This window comes from Triticum dicoccoides, chromosome 1B (assembly GCF_002162155.2).
Source record: "Triticum dicoccoides isolate Atlit2015 ecotype Zavitan chromosome 1B, WEW_v2.0, whole genome shotgun sequence".
NCBI lineage: Eukaryota > Viridiplantae > Streptophyta > Magnoliopsida > Poales > Poaceae > Triticum > Triticum dicoccoides.
Window position 1 is genome coordinate 31,379,473 of NC_041381.1, and position 18,959 is coordinate 31,398,431.

The following is an 18,959-nucleotide window of genomic DNA, read 5'->3' on the forward strand; positions in this document are numbered from 1 at the left end:
AAAGGGCGGTTTTCCTTGCAATAAGGTCTCTTGCGCTTTCGCGGCCGGATTTGGCTGGGCGGGTCAACTTCTCTTTAGCAGCAAATCATGGCAGCCTTCCACGACAGTGCTATGGGTGGTCACTCCGGGTTTCCAGTCACATATCGTCGAATTCGTCGTTTGTTTACCTGGCCTAAGATGAAAACTCATATCAAACACTATTTGCAGTGTTGTACGGTGTGCCAGCAAGCAAAGCCGAACAGGGCAACATCACCAGGTCTTCTCAAACCTCTTCCAGTTCTGGCCGAACCATGGGATCTGATCACAATGGATTTTGTCGATGGGCTGCAGCAATCAGGGAAATTCAATTGTTTATGGGTGATTATGGATAAGAGGACCCGATATGCTCACTTCCTGCCCTTGACACATCCGTACACAGCAGCAAAAGTGGCTCAGATCTACATGTCTCAGATATACAAGATACACGGGGTTCCCCAAAGCAATTGTGTCGGACAGAGATCCAATCTTCACAAGCAAGTTTTGGCAGGAGTTGTTTCAATATGCAGGTACGGAGCTGCGGCTGAGCACGACCAACCATCCACAGTCGGACGGACAACAGAGCGTGTGAACCTGTGTGTCGAGACCTTCCTGCGTTGTTTCACGCATGCCTACGAGAGAAGATGGAGTTTCTGGGTTCCACTAGCCCAGGTTTTGGTACAATTCATCGCATCATGTAGCAATCGGCATGATACCGTTTAAGGCAATGTTCGGGCACGAACACAAACACTGGGGTTTGTCAACAACTAATTCTTGCTCGGTCCCTTCTCTCACAGCATGGCTGGAGAACCGAGCAGTGATCCAAGGCCTGGTACAGCAACATCTGCACCGTGCTCGCAACTACGTGAAGTCGCATGCTGACAAGAAACGCTCGTTTCGCGAGTTCTCTGTCGGGGACATGGTTTATCTCAAGTTGCAGCCATATGTCCAGCCATTGGTGGTGCCACCGGCAAATCATAAGCTGTCGTTCAAGTTCTATGGGCCATTTCCTATCATCGAGAAGATCAACGAGGTGGCATACAAGTTGCAACTCCCACCTCAGGAGACAGTGCATCCAGTGTTCCATGTGTCAATGCTGCGCCGTGCCCTGCTTCCTGGTACGCCAGTCATATCTGAACTTCCTTGCAATCTTGATGAATTATCTGTTCCTGTGGAGATACTTTAGACTAAATGGCGCCGCAAGAACGGAGCGATGGTCGAACAAGTCAAGGTGAAGTGGTCGGAAGCATCACGTATGGAACCAACATGGGAGGATCGAGATGCTCTGCAGGCACGGTTTCCCCGTGCGGTGACTTGGGGGCAAGCCGTTTCGCAAGAGGGGGGGATGTTAGGGTCCTTGCCAGCATGGACCCCCTGGTCAGCCACGACACCAATGCAACCATTAGGTCCAGGAGAACCCCAAGACCCAACGAGCGCTACCTGGGCCCAGAATGCAACCAAGCCGGCATCGATACTTAAGCCAGGAACACCAAACAGAGGAGGCATCAAGAGGATCAGGCTATCGGCGGCGGCTACCTACTCTGTTCCCCTTTCCTGTTCTTCTTGTTCTTCCTGCAACCACAATTCCCCAATTCATGTAAACTCTGTATCTTAAGCTACTACTTCGGAGAGCTTGATCGAGAGAAATACTAGTGTTGTCTATCATAGAGATCACATCCAAATGACACACATACACTCGATCTAAATAATTGAAGCAAACATTGCATCAAAAGTAACTCAACATCAAAACAAGTGATTAAAAATGGAAGAAAGATGGGGTGTATGCATATCGGGGGGCCGCCTAGGATGCGTGCTAAGCTTCTTTCTGATCCGAAACGGTGCACCAGCATGGTGGAAGTGGTCGCGATGGGGCAGGTTCTGGCGGCGAACCAGGGCGAAGATGGGGATTACACGGCCAGTGGTTAGATCAAGGATCAACGGAGCAGGGTGGTGTGGCCGGCGAGGTAGCTGTCGCGGCATGGTCGGTGAGCTCGGGGATGAGCTTGCCCGTGAGAGGCGAGACGGGTTAGGGTGGTCAGGCATGCAGGCCAGGCGAGATTTACTTGCGCTGGGCCCGGGTGCGGTGAATTGGTTGGGACGGGAAACAGTCGAGATTAACTCGGACGGATAAAATAGTACGCTAAATTGAAGGAATCAAATATTTGCTTCTAAATTTGAACCGTACTAGCAAAAGAGCCCGTGCGTTGCAACGGGACTGAAAAACACACACGCTCTTAACCAAATAACCACGACTCGAGACCTTGATACGTAGACGTCCTTTATTTAAAAATGGCATCACATTTGTGTTTTCGACGGTGGTCTCAATGCTCACACAACGAAAACGCATTTGAATGTGGTCAGTCCTAAGGCGTCTCCCTCACACACATACACACACACAAACATACACACACACACGTGCGCTCGTACGCACACAATCGCTGAGAATAAGATGAAAAAAATGTTGTTTTTTCCCGCAAGGTTTTCAGAGTTGTGCATGCGTGGTTATCAATGTTTTTTCCCTCTCAATCTGGTTTTAATGTGTGTTTATTTGCAATTTGGATCGCCGCCAGTGCGGAAAAAAACAGACTGTGCACTATAGATTAAGTTTGCATCCAAATTAATAGTTTAGAAATATTTAACAGCTAAAAGTAACAACATATTTGGATTCTACACATTTTTCTAATCAAATTTCATATATAATATGTTAAAATCGGAGTTATGATTTAAAAAATATGGACAATTTTGTTTTAGATAAACTGCGGATTGATTAACCGAAAGGTCAGGGGGTTTTCTGTTAAAACACAAAAAAACGATTCGTTTGACTTAAATATGGACGGCGGGTTGATTACCTAAAATCTCAGGGGGTTTTCTGAGAAAACTAAAAAAACGGTTCGGTATGACTTAAAAGATGGATTGCGGGTTGATTTCAACAAACTGCAGGGACTTTTTTTCCAAATAAGGGTGACGGACGACAGAAACCCACCGTGCTTTATTATTAACTAGTAAAGGTGCCTGTGCGTTGCAACGGGTATGTTCGAGTGATTCAACATCATGTTATGTAACATGTGGATATTCATGCATCCATATGGCTTTGTCGGCTTTCTTTTACCGTTATAGCATTAATTTTCTTGTCCTCCTCCTTTCCACTCGCAATCCCACCTTGAGTCCTCGACCTGCACTTCCAAACACGTGACCATTGCAATTTGGTTATATTTCACACCTCCCCCCTACCCCCTCCAGTAAACCTATCTTCTATTTGCACCATCGCTAGTCTTTGTTCTGCAATTAACATTGTAGAACAGAATACCAAACTAATTTAGGTGAACAAATGCAACACATTCACTATTATTCGAACGTGATGTGTTATTTGCTCATCCACTCCTATAGACTTCTTCCAGAATATATGTGCATTTTTTTCCAGTTAGGTTTGAAATGACGGCACTTCTATTCATGTATTATAACATGTACTCTTTATTCAGAAAATGTGCTATCTTAGTAGTTTGTACTACTTACATGTTACATCTAGTATGAGAGAGAGAGAGAGAGAGTGTGTATTGACACTTGGAACACCTCATCCCTTCCAAATAACAGCCGGGAAAATTAGTGTACCATAAATTAAGGGGTTTGTAGAATTCTTTTGTTAACAATCAGATTTCCTGTTTAAATAGAAAAGCAATTCTCAGGTAAAATTACAATTGTTCTACATATGTAGCATTCACCACTCTTTCTCTCCAGTAGTACCGCTGTGTATAGAAAATAGTATCGCCATATATAAAAAAGTATATAACATGTTCTATGATATTAAGATATACTATGAATAGATATATTCGCTCAAATCTCTACTATTAAAGTGGGGAATGGAATCCTTCATTTACAACACCCATTTCTTGTGAAAAAATAATCTCTAGTGAAAGTCAAGCAACAATCAATGAAGAATATATACCTAATTTAGGGTTTAATCTCCCAACTGAAAGAATTACCAGGACTACATTCAAACAGAAAAACTGTTAATGCAAGATAAATTTCAGCAATTAAATAAAGTTATGCACAAGTAACCAAATAGATAAATAACATCGTCCAACAAAAAACATAAAACGACCAGGTTGGCTTCTACCATATATAATTTCTCCCCACCCACTGCACAAAAACAAATTGGCGCCTACTATTTTCGGTCAACAACAATTAATTTGCTCTACCCAACTGTGTTTCGCTTGCAACAGCTACTAAATGTAGTTATACTGATCATAAACTTCGGAAACTTATATGGGATAAAGATGGCAATGTGAAGGCCAGAAATTCAGTATTGAATTAGATGAAACTTGCCACGCTCTCCAACATTTGTTAGCAGTATGCTTGAAATCCACGATCAGAATAGGAACGCAACACACCTGTTTACATGTTATTACTCTCTCTGTACATAAATATAAGTCGTTTTAGAGACTTGTATGTTCAGTCTAAGACGTCATATATTTGTGTACAGAGGAAGTAGTTAGTAATAAGGTCGAGTGCTTCTTCCATGCATGACATAATACTGAGTTGTAAATAATGCTTCTTCTCAAGATGCAGTCTCATGATCTGCTTGATGTTTCCCAGGGATGACCAAAGGTAGCGTGAGGATCCCAGTTACTCACAGAGGCGGGCAATGGCATGTACAGGGCTGAGCAGCACCGCTAGGCTCCAAGGGACTCATTCAACCAACATCTTCCTTCTGCACAACCACTGCAAGCGAAATATGAGCTCAAGTTGCTACCAACTCATACAGATTTAAACCCAATTGATCAGTCAAAACGAAAAGTACAATCATCCGAGCATGAGGTATAGAGTAGAGCACCACGAAATCCTAGGTTACCTCTTCCAGCCGTCGTATACGAGCCCCTTTCCATCCTCCCGCGCACTCTTCTTCGGCACCCCAAGGCTGCTGCCGCTTTGGTCACCTCCCTCACCTCTCTGGCTCCCCTTACAACCTAAGCGGACGACGATGAGGAAAGGAAATAGAAATCGAATCTATTCAACCTATTGTAAACTCACTATAAAAGTATAAAAGAACATATGCCTTGTCTGGAAATTGCAACTATAATTATTAAAATAAATTTTCACGTACATAAACTAATCAGACCATTAGGCAGTTCATTTTGAGTGAACAGAACACCCTCCTTAAGCGATTAACAGTTTCTCATGATATCTATGGTATAATAGAATAAACAAACCAAAGAAAAGCTATATATGATTACTAAAAATTGTTGTTTGCTATCAAGAAAAGTGATGGTGTTGCATCAAGATGATCTAAATGTAAATCAAATGGAGCTGAATTCTAAACCTGCTTCTCGCGGCTAGCTCGTCTAACAGTGGAATATGAGTAGCACATTTGTATGCACAACCGTATTGCAGTAGCTAAAGGGGCTTGTCCCCCTCTCCCTCATGTCATTAGCTATCAATAATCATTACCTAGTTAGCCATTTGTAGAACAAGGTAAACACAGAGAAAACGAGATGGATTAATTCCTGATAGATGAGATGTATCCTCTTAGCATTACTCAAAAAAGGATACCTGATAGATGAGATGTATACTGTTAGAATTACTCGAAATCACCGAGTTCACTTTCACATACCTCAAGATCAGGTAGAACTTTATCTAATTATCGTCTACTCAAAAAGCATTTCAATTACTTGCAAAACCTGCCATCACCAAGACATCAACACTTGTAGCAATAGACATCATACATTACAATATATATCATCGGCTCATCTCATGTTGCCTAAATCTACATGGACCAATCAAATAATTGTAGCCATATGAAAGAAAAAACTGAAACAGTTCAAAGAAAGGCAAAGAATCTTCAGGCTCTGTAGCAACAGTGGGATTGCTCTTATTTTCGACAAACTCCTTTTGTGTAGAAGCAGTCAATCATGTCTAAAAAAATCTGGAAACAGCTAGCAGGCTAACAAATATGCCATTATTACTGCACATGACTGAATGCAAACTACAGTAAGGGGCATAACCTGTGAAGATGGCCATCCGTCCTTGTTGCTGCAATTGCATAACTCCAGATTTCATTTTTTTATGTCATTAAGCAACTCAACGAACATGTGAAAAGCACACCTGCAGTAGGAAGATTCAGCAGCCACATGCAGCAAGTCAGGAGTCGTGTATGAGTAAATCAAAGAAAGGAGAAAAGATGAAATCCAGAACATAAGCGGGAACAGAAATTAGATCCTTTTTACATCAAATCAAGGCTAAAAACGTGTTGAAACATACCGTTGGGTGTCTAAGGCTTTATGTTTTCCAGATCAAAGAAGAAAACGATCTAGTTTTAAAGAGGAGAGTGATTAACCTACCTCCAATCATCAGGGGTGTGCAGATCTGAGTAGGGGGTCGATCCGGAGGAACCAGCATCCACCAAGCCCCGCCGCCTCAACAGGAGCTCCTCTCCCTGCCCTCCGGCCGGTCACCGGAGCCGCCGCCGGCGGCGACCGCCTCCCTCACCTTGTGCCCCTTATCCTCATTTCTTCCTATCTCCCTCATGCCCTGGTCTCTTAGCATCAGCAGGACACCGTCGCCACCGGAGCAAGACGCTGCACCCGCCACCAGATCCATCGACGCCGCGCCCGGATGGCCGGCGCGGCACCAGATCGAGCGCCTGGCGGTTGGGATCGGGAGGCGAGGGAGAGGAGAGCCCGTTCTCGTGTGTGTTTCTGGTGGTTTTTTTCACTTTAAAAAGGACCGTGTGATGAATACAGTAAACTATAAGGATTTATTTGTAAAATGTTTGAACGAAACGTTTTCTCACTTAAGAAAGGACTGCGGGTTGAATACTACAAAACAGAGGGGCTTTTTTGCCAAAGCGTCGACGACGTACGACCAGAAGCAGTAATTGCTTTATTAGTACTAGTATAGTACTAGTATAGTATAGTATAGTAAACATGCCCGTGCGTTGCACCGGGAGAAAAAAATGATGTGCTTTGCTGGGAAGCAAATGCCAATTATCATTAATTAGGTTGGCGAGGTAGAGGATAAGTTTGATGATGGAAGAAATGATGGATCAATTAACAATAGGATTCTTTGGGGCGCTAGTTCGAAACTTGTGACATGAATCCTAATCAACTAATCGGGTGGACAACCTTATCTTTAGACTAACATATTAATAACAAAACTATTCTACATGTAGTTCTTATTTTGAGTTACTGACATCAGACAATAAAAATATGGTATACTTCGTCCGACGTCCATGCATGCATACTTCTGTCGCTGACCGTGAAATCCTTATTGTATAGATGTTCTAACTTACTGTTCTATTACGATATATGTATGATTCTTTATTGTAATTGCATCTTTGCTTAGTCTGTTGCGCCTCAGTTCACAATTAGATGCAATTTGCTTTGTTCTCCTTTTAGATGATTATCATTAAATAAAGTTAACACTATCATACATAGAATTATTAATGTCTTTAAATCATGGTGGTAGGATATAACAACTTTTGTAATTACCTTTGTTCAAGAAAGTAAGCTAGTTCATTAAAGTAGGCTATTTTTGTTTACTATATTCTTTTATTTAAATAATATTTTTGTATTGTGGTATACATATACATAGTTTCAAATAAGTATAACTGATTTAACTAATGACGGCTCATGTGTCGCTAGTGTCCTGTTTTTCATGGATACAATTTGGGAAGCAGAAAAATGTTACGACATTGCAGATCAGGTTAGCTATTGTACTACTGTCAGACAATAAAAGTTTTTTGACACATAACAATAGCTTTATTGAGATCAACTAAAGACTCTATTGTCATGACACGTAAATGTGTGTGTTTTGGCATCGATGATTTTTTGCACACATATGAACCGTGATCAATCCGTCTATGTATGGTGTTTGTTTCCTTTTCAGTTTTGTCAATATGAGTTCCCGAGGACATAAATAGAGTAAAAAAAATTAGAAGTGTCGGCGAGAGTTCATGTCGCTCTGAGCCAACATGAACGCAGCACCGGTGCTCTGGACGGTGTTGAACGTTTCGAACGGGAAGGAACGCGGATGAGGGAGTGGATTTTGGTTGGGACAGGGCAGTCATAATCATGCCCGACAGCGCTTCAGACGCCCGCAATGTCCTTGCGCCGAGTTTTTTCCGTTTTCTCATAAAAAGTAGGTTCAGACCGGGTGGCGAACCGATACAGGCTCATATTGGATGGCAAAACATGCCGGGACCGGCGGTCCAGCCGGTTGCGGGCGCTTTGAGTGTCGGCGTTGAAGATGCCCTTACACACTCTTCGAGAGTTTAATAATTCATTTAAAGTATTTTATAAAATTATCAAAAGATTTGAATTCTTATGATTTCGATACGTATTTTTATTATCGAGGTTGTATGATTTGGATGATTATATTTCATTTTCAATGTCTTTTTTGCACAAAAAGTATATTATATGTTCTCATTATGCGTCCATATACTCCGTGTACAAACGGCTGTTAAAAACAAAACAATGCTGGGGCTGAGCGGCCGGCATGTATAATTCCCCATAGGCACGTGTACTTCCACCGCTGTAGAGCTTGCTTATCCATTCGTGTCTTCACCGAGAAGCACATCTGCAATTCTGCTTCTGCCCAGACCGAGCATGTAGCTTCTCTTCCGAGAGATCCACATCCCGACCTCCCGTTGCTCTGGGACACGCCGCCGCTGCCGCTTACGCCTACCGCCGCCAGGATCCCCCCTCCCAAGCTCCACCCGGCCATGGCGCGGGCAGATGGGAAACCCCCCCACTCCACCGGTCATTGCGTGAGCTACACACCTGCGCCACCGGGGAGTCTCCAATGACGGAGATGACCGGCTCCTCTGCAGAGGAGTTGGCACCGGCCAGCTAGAGGCCGCCGTGGCTCCAGCACCGACGGCCACTCACTCTCGTAGAGGCCGGCCCTGTCGCCTTGTTACTACGTCCTCGCCTTGTCCTGTGCTCGTTCGCCATGGATCTTGCTTCAGTGTTCCTCTTTCGGTCTCTGCTCTCTCTGTTTGCTGATTTGCAGCCAGCAACACACCAATTTGGTGTCTTATTTTCCACTTTTACTCGCTCAAATAGTTTATAAATTTATCTGTTTGTTGATTCTCTAGTCAGCTTGCTGATTTCCGGGCAACTCGCGATGGTATATAAATTGGTGCCGCCTCCCCGCCATGGCCGCCGCCCCCCACAAGCTTGCACCGCGGTGGTCCGCCGCTCCGACGCCGAAGAACTCCTCACTCCGGCCGACTCTCCATGTTTTCCTCCTTCATCTCCACGCATGCCTCCCGCCTCGCTGCCGTCGCCTGATGCGGGCACCCGAGCGCAGCGCCGCCTCCCTGCCATGGCCGCCCCGGCAAGTTAGAAACTTCGCCCGTCCACGCAGATCGAGCAAGGGGAGGCCGGCGGACGGGCGGATCAACGCGGGAGGCTTGGTTGTGGCTGGATCCAGGGCGCGGCGGAGCAGAGGATGTGGATCCGGGCAGTGGCGGCCGGATCCCGTCAGAGTCGTGGGCGGAGGCGGGCGGCGCGGCTGCCGGCGAAGCTCGGGGCGGCCATGGCGGCGCTGCAATGAGAGGGGGAGAGAGATGGGGAGAGGGAGGGAGGAAGGAGATGGAGGAGGAGAAGGCAGAGGCGGCGACATGACCTGGTCGCGGCGGCGGTGATCTCCGGTGAGGCCGGCCGGCACGGCGACGCGACAGAGGAAAGCGGGGTCGGGGCGAGCGCGTGGCGCGGAGCCGAGCTCCCTGGCTTGGACGCACACGTTTCTGCTCCTAAAAAGGACTGCGGGTAGGGTAGAAACAAATGCAGGGCCGTTTCCATAAAAACGAAGCGTTTTCTTAGGTACCGACTTAAAAGTAGGACTGCGGGTTGAATTCTCAGAAATAGAAGGACTTTTATGCAAATATACCGACGACGTACGACCAGAAGCAGTAGCCGCTTTATTAGTAAGGTAAAGAGGTAAAGATAAAGATAAAGATAGGGAAAGATAAGGTAGAGATAGAGATAGAGATAGATATTAGAGAGGAACCAACGACGTACAAGCGGTCTGACTAAAGTTTCCTATCAGAAAAAAAAAGTCCATACTTTCTTCTCTCTCAAAAAAAAATCATACTTTCTCCCTGTGTCCACTAAAAAAATAAAAATTCTCCGCGTGTCATACTCGGTTTTCTCAAAGAAAAGAAAAAAACTGTCTGCTTCCTTACGCTAAAAATATATAAATACAATCTTGTTCCTAATAAGTGGATCAGGCGCCGGTCAATTCTCCTGTCACAAATCCTAGTCCCGGCGAACCGAGGGGACGATGCCGCCAGGAGTAGGAGAAGGAGGAGGATATAGCTGCACGGAGCAGGACCCCTTACCGGCGACCAGTCACCGTGGCCGCGACGAGGACGCTCCGTCCCGTTCCCCACCGCTCCCCGTCGTTGCTCCCGAGGTTTGTTCTTCCGCCCCCTCTTCTTCCAATCTTCCATCCAAGGAAAAGAATTGGAAACCTGAGCGAATCGTCTCTTCCCTATGTATAGGAGAAGAAAAAGAAGAAGAAGCTGACGCTCGAGCACGAGCAGCAGCCCGCGGTGGACCTCTCCGACGACGTCATCATCGAGATCCTGTCGCGGGTGCGCTACAAGTCGCTCTGCCGCTTCAAGTGCGTGTCCAAGTCGTGGCTCGCCCTCTGCTCCCGACTCGACATCCGCAAGAGGTCACCGCAGACCCTGTCCGGCCTCTACTTCTTCGGAGAGGAACGCGGCGAGGGCCTCAATTTCCATGATCTGGCAGGGGGTGGGCCCCCTTTGTTCGATGCCGGTCTCTCTTTCTTGGCCAGTTATTACTATGAACAAGTTGGTGTCGAAAAATGTTGCGGCGGCCTTCTGCTTTGCGTGTGCTGGAAACCACGCTCAGTGCAAGTGGATTTCGATTATGTCGTGTGCAATCCGGCGACTGAGAAGTGCACTATATTGCCTGCTATAGAGGTCGGCAACCGACCGGAGGCTTTCCGTATGCTGGGAGGTCACCTTTGTCATATAGACCAAGCTGAACGTTTTTTGGGTTTTGATACAGCCAACCCCTCCAGTTTTGTGGTGGTCGTGCCCCTGGCGACTTGTTTTGATGTAATCAAAGAAGTGGCGATCTACTCATCGGAAACTGGACGATGGACTTTTGCGCTGAATGAGTGGAGACGCGACGCTATGGTTCGTGGTGATCAATCTGCCATCTTTCTGAATGGAATTGTGCATTTGACTACCTTCGATTCTTCAATAGTAACAGTGGACAGCGAGGGAAAGATTTGGAGAGAAATTAGAGCGCCATACTTGTTGGCTGCCATTGGACTGTCTCAGGGATGCTTGCATGCTTGGAATGTAGATGATCGTTGCCAACTCTTCGTTTGGGTTCTTGAGGATTATGCTAGCGGAAAATGGACACTAAAGCACACTGCTAATGTTTTGGGACTGTTCGGAAGGTATTCTCGCAAAGATGACGAGTCCTACAAGATGCTGGCAATTCATCCAGATTGTAATTCATTTTTCCTTACTGATGGGAAGATGACAGTCTTATACAATATGGATAATCAGAAACTGCAAGTTATCAGCGCTTCCCAGGAATTCGTGGGTTGTGTGCCTTATATTCCTTGTTTTGCAAAATGGCCCTCAGTAATAGTAGCGCCCTCATAAAAAAAGTTTGTTGGATATAGGCCTAATCTTCTGGTTGTGGCACTATACATAGCTTGGACATGGATATGTAACAGCTCATATGTCACCGATGAAGGAAATGGTTCAGTTTAACCATATTTACTTTTTTTTTCTTTCTATGTTCTTTCGTTCTTGTTTGAGGGGAAGGTAACTTTGTTCTCTTAAGGGGTGTGGAACTACATAATTGTTTGAATGATATACAAGTCTAGACTCAACACATATTATATCTAGAGAATCTTCTTGACACTAACACTGTCTAGCACTCTAAATTTTGCATGAAGAAAATATTGATGGTTGAAAGGATCTGAGATCATTCCGTGAATTACAACAAGTCAAATATCTGGTGTTGAATCTATCTAGAAGAAAAAGGATGCAGCATGTGTACTCCAGTTCCCTTCGCCCCTCTGCGATCATTTGCTTTTGTTATGTCGACATTACCCGTTAACATATGATTTTCATTTTTGTGAAGTTATACCCATTCCCCTGACACTATTGTTTGCGTGTATCGGAACATGTATGATCTAAGTATGTATGGTTCAGCAAAACAGAGCATTTGGTCCTTCCACAAACATGCGACGGCGGCTTTGACGATGCCATAGACCTAGGGTAGGGTCATAGACCTGACCTATACGCCCTACCCAAGGTCACTATCTTAAAAGCAAGGACATTCAAAACACAACAGGAAGTATCGACTGAGGCCATCGAGTGCAATCCACTCGACCAGTCACCTCACTCGGATACCCCCAATTTCATTGACTTGGAGGGAGTCATTCGACCATACAGGAAACCACTCGGAGTACAGAAGACCTAGAGTCACTCAGGATGGCAACGGTCAGGCGTTCAGTCTGTAGTCTTAAAGATCATTGATGTCACTCTATAGCTGGCATTACCAGTAACACCCTACCTTAATGTACATTCAACCCCTGTAACGGAGGACGGCTGGGGTCCTACCGCACTCTATATAAGCCGCCCCCCTCCTCTGGCGCAAGGGTTCGCACCCCTTGTAACACACACCCATATTTCAGTCGACCGTCTCAGGGCACCGAGACGTAGGGCTTTTACCTCCTCCGAGAGGGGTCTGAACTCGTAAACTCGTGTGTACAACCTCATTGTAGCTAGGGCCTCACCTCCTCATATGTACCCCTACTCTTACTGTCAGACTTAGTACCACGACAGTTGGCGTCCACCGTGGGGCAAAGCGTCTTAGCAACTTCCGGCGAGGTTGCATTTTCTCCGATCTTCATCAACATGGTTTCCGACGGCGGTTTATTCATGGGCCACGAGTTCCGACTCGGTGCGCTCACTTTCGTCGCCGACGACTCCGTTTTGGCTCCAAGAAGCCCCCCTCGATGTCGAGGCCCTCCAGATCCGCGGATCGTCGCACTTCCACGCAAGTGCCTGCGGCGTCCTCCTACGGCAGTCGTCGACTCCATATCAGTCGGTCCACGCGTCACCTTCTCACTCCGTTGGACGCCACCGCAAGCGATCTGGTCGGTTGCGGCTCCAACGGTGGGTGAAGCATGCAGTGGCTCGCCAGACGATCACCCCCCAAGTCGCGGCAATCGAGCTCGACGAATTTCACTACGGCCCGATCGACCTGTCGACTAGCTCTGCAGGTACGTTTTCCGAGAGCGGGAGCTGTGACCCCGCGGCAGAAGTTCTAGTGGTCGACTCCCATTGCAGCCCACCTGGGTTTCGCCGCAGCGGTGGCAATGGTGGCGGCGATGGCCCGTCATTCGGTCACGAGGAGTACGAGCCCCAACCCCTCAACTCACAGCAGAGGGAAGAGCTGCACCGCCGCAACGTGGAGGCCCTCCAGACCCCCATCATAGGGGAAACCGTCGAGGCTCGGGCCTTGGAGGCTGCGCGCCTGGCCACGCTGGCTGAGCGCACGCCTTTGGAGAATCTCCAACATTCTCTCGACGAACACGCTCGTCGAATGATCCCCGAGTCCAGTCGACGTCAACGATAGTTGTTTCCGCCTGAAACTCAGGTATACCGCACTCCGATCTAGAATCTTACGACTGCTGCACGTATAGCAGTCTATTCAGCCGCCCCGTTCAGAAGCTGGAAGGGGCTTGGAGCAGATCTGAGCGCTGCTCCAAGCAGCAGGAGAGCTGAACTCCGCCGTTTCTCAGTCGCGGAATAGGATCCACAACAGGTCAGTAAGGGCAGATACAGTACAGTTGGCACACAGTCCTGGGTCGCCTTTGCGACGTGAAGATCGTGATCACCGCCGAGATCGGCACCTGGGAAGAGCTCATGGGGAGTTCGATCGTGAGTACGCCCGTGACAACCACCGTCGAGTGCCTTCACCCCTTCCAATGGACGGGTCATACGCGCCCCAGCGGTATGACGACAGCCGCCCGTATGGTAATGACCGCAGAGTTCCAAGCGACCCTAGAGAGCCTGCGTTCGATGCAAGGTTATTCCTTGTCCAAGGTTTGGTCGACCGGAACAGAGCATACAGAGAGGGATTGGATAGAGACAGGCCCGGTGGAAGAAGGGTCCACGTTTCTGGCCCTGAGTGATTCGGAAGAGCCATCCGAGCCGCTAAGATCCCTCACAACTTCAGATTGGCGACTAGCGTCAGTAAGTTCACAGGAGAGTCGAAGCTAGACACTTGGTTGGAAGACTACCGAGTGGTTGTGCATATTGGTGGCACCAGCGATGAGGTGGCCATGAAGCACCTCCCTTTGATGCTTGAAAGTTCTGCCAGGGCTTGACTGGATCAGTTGGCCCCTGGAAACATTTTCAGTTAGGATGAGTTGGCCCAAGTGTTTACCAAAACGTTTGAAGGTGCCTGCAAGAGACTTCCTGGTTTGTCGGAATTGCAGCATTGCATGCAGAAACAGAATGAGACCTTGAGAGATTATATCCAGAGATGGATCACTCTTCAGCACACGATGGAGAATGTATTGGATCACCAAGCAGTTTGGGCCTTTAAAGAAGGCGTTCGCTACAGAGAGCTTAATCTGAAGTTCGATCGGACCGGAGACATGACTCTGGCTCGGATGATGGAGATTGCCACTAAGTACGCTAACGGCGAAGAAGAGGACCGACTCCAGAGTGGCAAGAACAGGCCAGTCGCGCAGGACACCGGAGGAGGAAACTCCAATCGGAAGCAGAAGCGAAAGGCTGAAGCTACAGGTGTTGTGGTTCTAAGTCTGACAGTAAGTATAGGGGGGTACGAATGAGGAGGCAAGGTCCTAGCTACGGTGAGATTGTACGCAAGTGTTTACGAGTTCAGGCCCCTCTCGGAGGAGGTAAAAGCCCTACGTCTCAGTGCCCTGAGGCGGTCGACTAGAATATGGGAGTGTGCATTACAGGGCATGTGAACCCTTATGCCAGAGGAGGGGGTGGCTTATATAGAGTGCGCCAGGACCCCGGCCATCCCCCGTTACAAGGAGTTCGATGTACATAAATATGGGGCGTTACTGATAACGCCAGCCATAAAGTGCTATTGATAATCTTAAAGACTACAGAGTGAACGCCTGATCGTTGCTGTCCTGAGCGACTCCTGGTCTTCGGTAGGTCGAGTGATTTCTTGTATGGTCGAATGATATCAGGAGGGAGGGGTACCCCAGTCAGGTGATTGGTCGAGTGGATTGCACTCGACGCCTTCAATTAGTACTCCATGTTGTCTCTTGGGTGTCTTTGCTTCTAGGGTAGTGACCTTGGGTAGGGCGTACAGGTCAAGCCTATGACCCTACCCTAGGTCTATATCATCATCATTAGCCCCTGAATGGATTGAGGTCCGAGTGAAAAGAAGGTTGAAGTTGACCTTTCCTTGACTCTTATGCTTCACAAGTATCCATGTTGGACTGGAGGCACATGTTGGAACCTCGACTCTGTTTCAGTCGCCTTGATCGATTCAGAAGTTGCCGAGTGGATTTATACTGTCACTCATCAAGTGTTACTTTTGACGCGAAATCTTTGGCGCGATTGGTTACGGCGTATCCTGGATCTCACAGGATTCAAAATTTTGGAGAAGCGCGCGAGGGGAGCGTGTCGTAGTAAGCGGGATGGATAGACAGGAGCGCCTCGATCTCCGTGCCACCTTTTTCGCCACGTACCTAGCGCGCGACTATTGCCGGATTTGACGGGATTGCCCGGGCCGACGCGTCAGCCACTCGGAAGTGGGTCCTTAAAAGGCGACGGGGCCGAGGCGTCTGCACTATGCGCGTCCATTCTCCCTCTTCCTTCTATGTTTCTCCACTGCATATTTCTCCTCCGCTCCCAACACCGCCACCAGGCCACCATGGTGGAGGACAAGACGGCGGCGCTAGAACGTGCGAAGAAGGCGACCGAGGCGGTGAAAGGCAAGAAGACGAATGGGAGGTCGTCGTCGAGGTCTACGCTGCCGCGAGTTGGATCCAGGGCAATTGGATCCGATATTCGCTCCGGCCTGAGGATTTGGAGGAACTGGCTAACTCCGGTCTGATCGTCGATGGAGCTGCGAGGCTGCCAAAGGGGGAAACGGAGCCTTAGCCGCGGCCGGGTGAGTGCGTTCTGCTCGCCACCCATGTCGACCGCGGTTTCTCCCTTCCTCAGCATCCTTTTTTCCGGGGTTCCTTGAACTTTTTCGGAGCTCAGCTCCATCACTTCTCTCCCAACACCATTACGTACCTCGCTGAGTTCGTGTCCACGTGTGAAAATTTCCTGGGTTGTCGACCGCACTGGGGTCTTTTCAAGCACATCTTCACAATCCACTCCCAGTTGGTGAAGAAAGCGAATTCCAGTGATGAGAGGACGCACGTGATCCAAATGTGCGGGGGTTGGGGATCTAGAAGAGGAAAAGGAGCGTTTTCCCCTCCATGACACTTCCTGAGTTGGTCAGGGGCAGTCGACCTGGTTCTACTGCCAGGACATTGCGACTCCCGGTCAGTCGACCGGTCTTCCCCCTTTCTCTTTAGATCGCGCCCAGCAACCTTCTTCGTTGAAAGTGACCGCTACGGAGAGCGTGAAGATGAACATGTTGGTCGAGAGAGTGGTCCAGTTGATCAATCAGGGTGTAACCGGCATGGACTTGCTCGAGGTGTTTCTCAGTCGACGCATCCAGCCGCTCCAGGCTCATGACCACTCGATGTGGATGTATTCTGGAGCCAACGACACCGCTCGAGTTCATCCAGAGGAGGTTACGGCCGAGACGGTGGCCCTGTGGCTGAAGGGTATTATGGAAAACAAGGACAACCCCAGGGGAGCTAGGAGAGTCGACCCATTCAGTGCCAACAACCAACAAGATAAGGTCTGAGCTCTGCTGCCGACTGTACTTGAATATGCTTTTGTGACTGTCTCGGAATCCGACTGATATTTGTTTGACTTCTTGTCTTGTAGGTTTATACTGAGATGTACTCGATGCCCAACGGTGAACAAGCTCTGGAGCAAGACCAGGAGGGAGAGGACAGCGTGAAAGAAAGCGGCGATTGGCAATCTCTAGCAGATGACGATGAGGAGGAAAGTGATGAGTCGGACGACGACGAGATAGTCGACTCACCACCTCGCACCGAGCGTCGATCCAAGCTACTCCACGATCCAGCGAGCGGGCGTGGAAAGACCGTGGCTCCAAGCACTCAAACACAGAAGCGCACTCGGACTTCGACTCCGGAGCCGACGGAGAAGGTCGCCAAGCAGCCCAAGGTCGTCCCCTTGAAGGCTCGGAAGACCTTGCCCAAGATCAAGATGGATGTTCCTGTTTCCTCTGGGTGAGTGTTCTTTCTTTCTGCATTTTCTTCCACCGGCTGATACTTCTGTTCTGACCAAGTGGATTATGAGCTTTTCCAGCCCTGCAACTTCTGCGACTGATATGGACATTGACAAGGCCCTAGGTGATGAGGAAACCGATTACGCGGCCACCTCGAAAACTAGTACGCTCTATCAAACTTGAATTTACTCTGTCGATTGGATTGTTGGTCGATTGGACTCTTAAGGTTGCTTTTTGTTGCAGCTCCATGGGACGTTATTGAGCTTCTGGACGATGAGGAAGAAGTGCCTCTGAGAGAGAGAAGGAGGAGGGGCAGGGCGCCGAGCGGGAAAGGAGCCGAGGGTCAGGTGCTTTAGTCATCCTTGGTGCTTGAGACAATGGTCCAGGGATCCGGAGATCTGGCTCGGACCGATGTTACTTTTGCCAATCCATTGTTGATTGACCGTCCATCGGCGACTGCTCAGCCCTCTGCCGCTCCAGTACAACTCCATGCATCCGACCGTGTGACTGCTCCGGCTGCACTGCCATCATCACTCTTCACTGCATACCAGACTCCAGACGACCCACCGAGTGCCGCCAGGGAGGCCCTTCTCTAGGTAACTCTCGTGATGGAGCAGATGAAGGTGGTGCATGAGGCCAGTCAGGTTGCTTACAATGCTAGTACCGCTCTGCAAGCCAACGTCAAGGTCAGTTGATTTCCAACTATTGCTTCACTGTCCATACGGTGTTCTTGGATAAGTGTTTTGGAACCTATTATGTGCATCTATCATGGGTCTGTGTTTCACATCCAATCACCCACTGGGGTGTTTCTGTCTTGCAGCTGAATAGTTCTTCCAGTTGAATCGACTAGGTTGAGTCGAGTGTTTTTCTGAACCAGTGGGGGCACACAGAGTGCACCCACTGGGTGTAGTCCCCGAGACCGCGGTCGACTGCTGGTAGTCGACTGGGGTCTGAGATTTTTTTCTACTCAAGCTGGGCAGACCATGCCGAGTGTAAAACTGAACCAGTGGGGGCACGCTAAGTGCACCCACTGGGTGTAGTCCCCGAGACTACTGTTGAATGTTTGATTCGGCAGTAGTCTTCGAACAACTTTCATTGTGATTGCTTTTGTTTCCGTCGACTGACATATCTTATTTGCTGACTGCAGAAGTCTTGTGATCTTGGAGCTCAACTTTCTGAACTGGATAAGAAGCAGATCAGTCTCAACCTTGATCTGGAACTGGCCAAGAAGAACCTCAAGAATGATCAGGATGAAGCAGCTATCATGGGAGGTAACCACTCGTTGACTGTCCACCTTGTGACTCTCTCTCTCTCTCTCCTTTTAGTCTCTTTGAACCGAGTGATTTCATACGAATAGATGTGCGTAGTGAAAACCGTCAGCTTCAGGCTCGTCTGAAGAATGTTATTTCTTTAGAGAAAATGAAGCGGGCTCTGGAGAAGAAGGATCAGGATCTTGCCGCGGCCCAGAAGGAGGTGCGAGAGAAAACAACACTTGCGAACAAGAAGCTGGCCTCAGTCAGCAAGTTGGAAGAGGAGAACTCCAAGTTGAAGACCGCAGTTTCTAAAGCTAACCAG

The 18,959-nt window shown here is 48.1% G+C and overlaps 1 protein-coding gene and 1 long non-coding RNA gene across 3 annotated transcripts; one reads left to right on the plus strand and one right to left on the minus strand.

Moving 5' to 3' along the window:
- Positions 1–4,298: 4,298 nt before the first annotated feature.
- LOC119317434 lies at positions 4,299–6,725 on the minus strand. 2 transcript variants are annotated; one of them, XR_005153615.1, is made up of 5 exons: positions 6,351–6,725; positions 5,624–6,114; positions 5,333–5,460; positions 4,865–4,979; positions 4,299–4,734 (listed from the first exon to the last, which is right to left on the minus strand). It is a non-coding gene; the product is annotated as an uncharacterized LOC119317434 (long non-coding RNA). The 2 variants fall into 2 exon arrangements; XR_005153614.1 differs by lacking the exons at positions 5,624–6,114; positions 6,351–6,725 and having other exon boundaries at positions 5,333–5,572.
- Positions 6,726–10,078: 3,353 nt separating this feature from the next.
- Positions 10,079–17,740, plus strand: LOC119350050 (F-box protein At5g07610-like). The gene is made up of 4 exons (XM_037618076.1): positions 10,079–10,428; positions 10,517–11,451; positions 17,465–17,547; positions 17,628–17,740. The coding sequence occupies exons 1-4, from the start codon at positions 10,297–10,299 to the stop codon at positions 17,738–17,740; spliced, it is 1,263 nt and encodes a 420-aa protein (XP_037473973.1). The 5' UTR covers positions 10,079–10,296.
- The last annotated feature ends 1,219 nt before the right edge of the window (positions 17,741–18,959 follow it).

Excerpts from the sequence above, each read along its gene's own strand:
- LOC119350050 (XM_037618076.1), top strand. The coding sequence starts at position 10,297 with ATGCCGCCAGGAGTAGGAGAAGGAGGAGGATATAGCTGCACGGAGCAG. Across the intron at positions 10,429-10,516 it reads TCCCCGTCGTTGCTCCCGAG|GAGAAGAAAAAGAAGAAGAA; the intron begins GTTTGTTCTTCC and ends CCCTATGTATAG. Across the intron at positions 11,452-17,464 it reads GTTTTGGGACTGTTCGGAAG|CCCTGCAACTTCTGCGACTG; the intron begins GTATTCTCGCAA and ends GAGCTTTTCCAG.